Source organism: Arachis hypogaea, chromosome 11, assembly GCF_003086295.3.
Source record: "Arachis hypogaea cultivar Tifrunner chromosome 11, arahy.Tifrunner.gnm2.J5K5, whole genome shotgun sequence".
In the NCBI taxonomy this organism is placed as follows: domain Eukaryota; kingdom Viridiplantae; phylum Streptophyta; class Magnoliopsida; order Fabales; family Fabaceae; genus Arachis; species Arachis hypogaea.
The window spans coordinates 1,295,193-1,303,948 of NC_092046.1; the positions used below are offsets into that span (position 1 = coordinate 1,295,193).

An 8,756-nucleotide genomic window follows, 5' to 3' on the forward strand; every position below is an offset into this window, starting at 1 on the left:
TGATTTTTCTCACACGGAGTAGCTGCGGGCTTAGCAGCCAGCAAACCTGCTTTAGTGATGATGTCCAAGACGTATTTTCGCTGGCGCAGAAAAAATTTCTTGGAAGATCGGGCAACTTCAACCCCCAAAAAATATTTCAGGCGCCCTAAGTGTTTCATGTGAAAGCACTTGTGCAAGTACTGTTTGGATTTGTTAATTGCATCACCATTATTTCCTGCAATCACAAGGTCATCAACATACACTAAAACAACCAGGTGGACATCATTTTTACAGAGACTAAACAAGGAATGGTCTTTTTGTGACTGTTGGAAACCAAATCGAGTAAGGGCAGAGGATAATTTTGCAAACCAACAACGCGGAGCTTGTCGCAAGCCATAGATGGATTTTTGAAGTTTACACACTAAGCTTGGTTGAGCCACTTGGAACCCGGGTGGGAGCTTCATGTATACATCTTCATCAAGGTCGCCATGCAGAAAGGCGTTATGGACATCCATTTGGTGAAGTTCCTAATCCCGGGCTGCTGCAACGGCAAGAGTTGTTCGAATGGTCACCATCTTTGCCACCAGAGAGAACGTTTTATTGTAATCTAGTCCTTCCACTTGTTGATTTCCTAAGATGACCAACCGTGCTTTGAATCACTCGACTGACCCATCAGAATTATATTTAATTCGATAAACCCACTTACAACCATAAGCTTTCTTTTCTGGAGGAATAGGTGTGAGCTTCCATGTGTTGTTAACTTCCAGTGCTTGAATTGCTTTGGACATGGCATCTCGCCATCGCGAATCTGTGACAGCTTGGGAGAAGGACCGAGGTTCTTGCTCGGCTTGTAATGAAGCAAGAAAAATGCGGTGTTGGTCAGAGAAATTATTACAATTCACAAAGTTTTGTATAGGATAGGACACACCTGAGGAAGTTGACGAAATCGGATTCTGGATGGAGGGGCTCTTTTGGATAGTGGCGGTGGTGACAAAGTCGCGCAGCTTGATGGAGGGCATTTTCACACGGTGTCCACGACCAAGGGGGGCTTCGGTTGCGGCTGGTGGCAAATCGGAGATCGGCACCATTTCCTCGTCGCTGATTTTGGAGGGGATGACGACGTCCTCGTCAGGGTCGTCTCGGAGCTCATATCCCCCCTGTCTTGGATGTCAGGTGCAGTGGGTGAATGTTCTAGAGTCTCATTTTGATTTGGAGGAATGGGCTTAGCTGTGGGGGAAGTGAAAATTGACCTAATTGGAGTGTCCTCTTCAAAAATATGCTCCAGCATTGGGGGCCCAATTTGGTCAACTCGTGAGTTTGCTCTTTGGGCTTCACTAAAGGGAAACACACCTTCAATGAAATGGACATCACGAGATACAAGAAAAACTTTCTTTTCCAAATCAAACAGCTTCCATCTTTTTTGCCCAAATGGATACCCGACAAACACACATTTCCTACTTCGACTGTCAAATTTGTCATTTTTCCTACTTTGGTTATGAGCATAACACAAAGAACCAAAAACTCGCAGGTGTTCATAACTGGGAACTCTTCCATGAATAATTTCATATGGGGATTTTCCTTTCAACACTAAGGACGGTGTGAGATTGATTAGGTGCCTGGTAATTAAAACGCATTCTCCCCAAAACTCAATAGGGAGATTACCTTAGAATCGCAAGGACCGGGCAACATTTAGTATATGCCTGTGCTTGCGCTCTACTCTTCCATTTTGTTGTGGAGTTCCGACACACGAAGTTTGATGAACCACTCCTTGTTGCATAAAGTACTGCTTTAAACACATGAACTCTATTCCATTATCGGATCGCACCATTTTGACACATTTATTGTATTATTTTTCAACCAAAACAAAGAAAATTTTCAATGTAACAGACACTTCCATCTTTTCTTTTAACAAATATATCCAAACAGCCCGTGAGCAATCATCCACAATGGTTAAGAAATATGAGGCTCCACATGACGACGGAGTTTTATAAGGTCCCCACAAGTCACAATGAATCAAATAAAAAATACTCGAAGCATGACTATCACTTAATGGAAACTTATCTCTTGTTTGTTTGGATTTTTCACAAATTTCACAAATTTTATTCACCTCTTCGCTAGTACATTTGTCACTCACATTGGGGATCATTTGCACAATTTTAAATGATGGATGTCCCAATCTCTTATGCCATAGAGTCAATTTATTTTCAGCTTTGACATGACTTGCTTGAGCCTTGTGCATACCACGATACCAATAGAGCCCATCCTTCCGTTCACCCGCTCCAATCATCTTCTTCGAAGTGCGGTCCTGCATAATACACAGCTTGTCAGTGAATTGTACAACACAGTTTTCTTCATCAGTTAATTGTGGAACAGAAAGTAAGTTGCATTTTAATTTTGGTACATAAAGAACATTTTTCAACTGAAGTCCTCCGTCAAGAACCACAGTTCCTTGTTTGCAAGCAAGCATCTGCTCACCGTCAGGCAGCCCCACTGGGCATCCTGGAATGGTCCTTTTTTCACACAAAATTTTCAAGGTACCTGTCATGTGGTTAGAAGCACCACTATCGATGATCCACAAATCCCAAATTTTCTTACCAGTCATTTTCTCAGATTTAGCTGGTTTTTGTTTGCTGATCATATCAACCAATACCTTCCATTGCTCACTAGTTAAACCTATCATGTCAAGATTCTTTTCTTCTAGGTTGCTCACACGACTTCCACTTCCTCCAGTACACGCCACATTAGCACGTGTTTGAGCCCCTCGGTTGCGTATCCCTTGTCTTCCTGATCCTCTGGCAGTGCCTTTTCGTTCGTGCCTTGGCCGGTCACCCCATCATTATGGGTAACCCACTATTTGAAAACACTCTTTCACATCATGCCCATTTTTGCCACACTTGGAACACGTCACGGCCTTTTCTCCATGTTCACCTCCCCCTCTAGCCTTGTTGCTGACATGCGCCGTAAGTCCCACAACCAATCCCCTTTCATCCGCCGACTTGGTGATTGTCTTCACCCTTTCCTCTTGAATTAACATCAGGTACACACGATTAAGCGAAGGTAAGGGATCGGTTGCAAGGATACTTGACCTCACAGTGGCATAACTGACATCATCAAGACCCATGAGGAGTTGATGAACCTTTTCTTCTTCCCTTCGCTTCTCAAGTTGAGAGCCAATTGAACACTTGCACCCACCACAGGTGCATTTGGGAATCTGGTCACAGTTTGCAAGTTCATCCCAAAGTATTTTCAACTTCCCATAGTATGCAGCCATGGACGCACCTTCTTACTTACACCTTGTCAAATCTGCTTTCAACTGCTGTATTCGAGGTCCATTCACAACAGAAAAGCGTTCTTTGATCTCCTCCTACAACATCTTCGCATTCTCTGCATACACCACGGTGGTCCGCAAGCTTGGCTCGATCGTATTCAAAATCCATGAAACAATTATGGATTAGACTATCCACCAATCTTCAAGTTCAGATGCATCCTTTCCTGGTTCTGTGTGAGTCCCGTCAATGAATTCCCACTTTCTCCGAGCTCGAAGAGAAATCTTCACAGCCCTCGCCCATTCGTCATAATTTTTTCCACGCAATTGCACCTGCATGATTATGTTTCCTGGGTTATCACTCGCGTTGAGGTCGTACGGCGAGTGAGTCTTCTTCTCGTCTCCTCCTGAGGAGTGTGGTTTGTCTTCGATGGTCTTCTCTGGTTCTGCCGCCATGGTTTCTCAGATCGTCCTCTATTTTATGTGTTTCTCAAGTTAGGCTCTGATACCATAATAAGAAATGGTAATAGGCCCCTTTTGCCTTTGATACAAACTTTCATATATATACACTCTAATCAACAAATCACAGCAAATCTTTTCTAATATAGCAGCTTGATTTGTTATCCTAATTTATTCCTACCAAAAATATATATCACAGATTGCTATATACATAAATAACCAAACCTTCTAATTGACATTTTTATATATAACTTATGTTGACCGTTGTTAGTACTCATCCTTTTGAACTTCTTTTGGATTCCGCATTTTCTGGAATAGAAAGGACAAATTAGAAGGTAACCATAGCTGATGAAAGTAAGATGCACAAAGTAAGAATCTTAAGACCTTAAAAAGTAGGTATAGTTCACACTCACTCCCCCAATCCCAATATTTCTGAGTTTTAGTCCTTTTTATCTTCTTCTGTTCACCCTGATAGCAGAAGCGGAGTGGTAAAAAAGAGAGTAGAATTTCAGCGGTTTAACTGATTTGAAAAGATCAAAAGAATGCAGCCATTACTAAATAACAGCAGAGCTAGATTTCAAGCTGAAATTAGTTGTACCTATATTTGTAGAGCTTGGGTATATTTAAATCACAAAACTCAACTTCGTATAGCAACTGAAACTCTTAAACTATTACAAGTTATCATTACCAATCCAAAATTCAATCTTTCACCCTTTCACATGAATTGAAATGAAAAAGATTAAAAATTTGATTCATTCACAGACCAAAACACTCACACGAAAAAATTGGGGGGAAAAAGGTCAACTTTTTTATGCTCTGGATTCTGGAATTACCAATATCCCTTTCCATATTTTCTTCTCAAAAGCAACATTAAACTAAGCTCTAGAATACAATAATATACACTCTAGAATAGTCTGTTCCAGATGACTGAATTTCCAAAATGATAACTAAAATTCACGATGTACATCAATTTAGTCTCTGAAATTTCAATCAGAAACTAAATTGGGTGCACGTAGTTAACTTTCTTCATGACATGCAAAAAAAATATATAGTAGCATTCCACCTACTCAATGAAATGCTATATATAATATAAGTGTAATTTTACACATTAAAAAATTCTTTGAATAAATGGTGTTCTAGCTATAGCTACATTTGAATTATATTGTCCATATTACTATATTAGTATATGTGAGAAGTGGAACCTCAATGGAAGGAGATGGTATGCTATTATTGCTTGAGCATGAAAGAAGCCATGGTGAATTTGGAGAAGAAGAACTGCTACTATCATTGCATAGGCCTTTCATTTGAGGGAGTTATTGGACTAATTGGAAAATTATTGAACAAATAGTTAAGGTTATTATCATTATTTTATTGCTGATGCTGTTAAGTTGTTGCTCCTAGCTTCAAGAGCAGAAGATATGATATCTCAAAATCAATTTGGGTTGGTCGAGTAGTCAACTCATTCATTTTTTTAAATAAGTATCGGGGATTCGAATCTTGTCTTGTGCATGCAGCAACCTATTGGCCAGTGACAAATCCTTAAATAAAACTTAAATCTGCGATAAATTAATGCTTGACCTGTCGAACTAGAAAATACCATGGACAACAAAAAAGTAAAAAATATGATATAATACGGTTTTCAGATTGAGTTAGTTGTTGCTATTTGAAATGAGGAGTGTTAGGGGACCAGCAATTTTTGTGATTTGTACCTATCAAGTAGCCATTAATAATGTTTTTAATAGTGTGAGATTTCATCCAATGGTATGAAATTACTCACTCTTCTTTTGCTAGTTACATGCTAGTCAAAATTTAATAAAATTACTGACTGATAGACTTTTCTATTTGAAATACTGTTTGTTTAGCACTAATAAGTCAACCATTGTATTAGTTGTTGACTTATGTTTATTGATGACCCTAATAAGTTTGAAACCACTATTAATTTTCAATCTTGTAATTCGTCCTAGTACAATCAGAATTATTATTAGTATTGCTTTGTTTTTTGGTTGGTCTCTGAAGTAGTTTAATTTTGACAATACTTTTTTTAATGAAAAATTTGAAGAACAAGTTTATATGTCTCAGTCTCTAAGATATTCAAATGAAAATTCTAATCTTGTGTGCAAACTGAAAAAGGCCATTTATGACCTCAAACAGTCCTATAAACCTGGTTTAATATTCTAAATCATACCTCTTAAGTCTTAATACAATTTGGGTTCAAGCATACAACATCTGATTACTCACTATTTGTTAAACAAAATAATAATTTTGTTATTTTTTTTGTTTATATTGATGACATTGTTATAACAAGTAATAATAGTATTGAAATTGACAATTTAATCACAAATCTTAACAATATTTTTTCTCTCAAAGACTTAGGTAGTTTTCATTATTTTCTGGGACTTAAAACTTATTATATTTCTAAATCAACATAAATATGCTGCTGAAGTTCTAAGTCATGCTAACATGTCTGATGGTCATACTATGCCTACACCAATGGTAGCTAATCTAAAATTGGATGTTCATGATTCTGAACATTTTGAAAATTCAAAACTATATAGATCTATTGTAGGTGTACTTCAATATTTTATAATAATTAGACCTGAGATCTAGTGTATTCTGTGAATAAGGCGTCCCAATTCATGCATAATCTGAGACTGCATCACTGGAAGGCAGTCAAAAGGATCCTCAGATACTTAAAGAAAACCTTAGATCATGGAATTATTTTTTGTGAGAGCTCTTATGTTCGTTTATTCGCCTTTTATGATACAGATTGGGCAAATGATATTGATGATAGGCGATCCATCACAGGTTACTGCATCTATCTTGGAGACAATCTTGTTTCTTGGAAGAGCAACAAGCAATCCAAAATTAGTAGAAACAGAATACCGCTTGATGGCTACTGCTCAAAATGAGCATGTGTCAACCCAACAATTATCGAAGGAATTACATATTGCTCAATCCATAGCTCCTACTATCTTTTGCAACATTCAGAGTGCTTGCTGATCCTTACTACCAATTCTGTTTTACACAATAAATGCAAGCATTTAGAAATCGATTTGCATTGCATCAAAGATATAGTCAACAACAAAGAACTTATGTTGTTCGCATACTCGCATTAGACCAATTAGCTAATGTTTTAACCAAATCGCTGTCCTTACACTTATATATTTAGCAAGTTCAAAGACAAACTTAGGGTGATTTTAAAATTCTACCTAAGTTTGAGAAGGGTGTTCAGAATAGTTAGTTGTTGGTTAATTAGTTATCTAATTGGCACTCTTCGGTTAGAGATATTTTCTATTTTTCTTCTTTTCTGTGTGTTATATATATATTTAGAGGTTGCTCATTGTAAAAGGATATGACACACTAATAATCAATAATAATATCAATCTTCTTTTATAAGTCTAGGTTTCAATTCCTCTCTATTTTAATTCTGCATAATCAAGTTTAATCCGTGATCTTCTTCTGATTATTCCAAAACTTAATACAAAACTTTCAATAAATAAACTAAGTGAAATCTTCATCTAACTATTAAAATTTAAAAAGTATGAATATTTTGTTAAATTATTATATTTAGATATGTGTTACATGTATTTTAAACACGATACTAGTTTAATATTCATGTTTAATTATATCTTAATAAAATATAAAAAAATTTGAATATGATTACGAGTTGCTGGCATGTTTAATTCTTTTTGTTAGCTTATATTCTTAAAATAAATTTAAAAATAATATTTATTATTAGTTATTAATATAAAAAACTATCTAAAATACTTTATATATAGGATTAAAATTGATTCTAAATTAACAAAAAAATGATTTGTACTTTTATATTTTATATATGTGTGTTGTATTTTTGTGCCTAACAAAAATTTAAAATCAATGTGTTAGGTGTATCTTGTATTATATCGTGTCATGTGTATATCTGTGTCTGACCTCATAGAGATCATTATTATCACATCTCTTAATTTGTATTTCTAAGCAAATTTATGAAATTCAATCAATGTAAAATAAGTAGATCAGACATTCAGACCAATTCCTTAGCTAGGTTTAAGTCTTTGTTCAATTTTAATACAATATTGTCTCCCATATACTTATTTAATTTAAACCATCTAAATAGTATCTAAAAATTTATATTGCTAATAATTTTTTTTTTTAAAATATATTAACAATAAATAAGTCTCTGAAAATTTAAAAATACGAAACAAAATTAAATAATAAATATATATTTAAAAAAAACGTTAGAAATCAAATTTTAATACAAAGTTTTGAAATTATTATTAGAAAAAAAAAGATCTTTTTATTTTAAAATTTGGCCATTTTATAATTTTTTTATTATGAATGATCATATTTTAAAAAAAATAAAAAGAAAAATTATAGATAAAATTTTATTCTAAATTCTTTTTGTACATCTTCTAGATATTTATTTAAATATTGTTACAAAAATTCGAATCAAAAGGATAAGTCATTTGTTAAATATAAAAATTTTTTTGTTACCTAAAAAAATATACTATTTATTAGTTATTTTTATCGGATTTTTAAATTATTCAAGAATTATTTTAACGATAGCATCATTTAAAATTTTTTTTGTCTGTCGCTAAATTGTTTGGATACTAAATTGATAATTAACTTATTTATTTGTTTATTAATTTATTTCACCAACATGATCTTCAATTTTTGTGATATCTACCCAAACTTCTTGTTTTTTAAAACTTGTGACCCGATTTGTGTGGCCATGTGATTTTGGAATTATATGGCACATTGGTGTCCAATATTGCACAATTTCCCACCTATATACATATAATGGGCCCTTTGCATGTACATATATATAAATGTAAATTTTATATATTTAATGAAAAATAGATGTAGAGTTTCACAGTCATCAAGGACAAAACCCACTGGTTTCAAGTGTTATTTTTATTTTTTTGTTGTTCATAATATTTTTTAATTTGACAGATTAAAAATTAATTTATCGTATATTTGAAGGTTTATTGTTGGCCAATTAGTTGTTACATGCACAAAATAAAATTTAAAAATTTTTAACACTTGTTTAAACGAA

At 34.5% G+C, this 8,756-nt stretch overlaps 1 protein-coding gene across 1 annotated transcript; it reads right to left on the minus strand.

Moving 5' to 3' along the window:
* Positions 1-2,815: 2,815 nt before the first annotated feature.
* On the minus strand, positions 2,816-3,250 carry LOC140176442 (uncharacterized). Its single transcript, XM_072207811.1, has one exon. The coding sequence runs from the start codon at positions 3,248-3,250 to the stop codon at positions 2,816-2,818; it is 435 nt and encodes a 144-aa protein (XP_072063912.1).
* Positions 3,251-8,756: the final 5,506 nt, after the last annotated feature.

What these genes read in the sequence shown, in the direction of transcription:
- LOC140176442 (XM_072207811.1), bottom strand. Translation starts at nt 3,250, where the DNA reads ATGGCTGCATACTATGGGAAGTTGAAAATACTTTGGGATGAACTTGCA.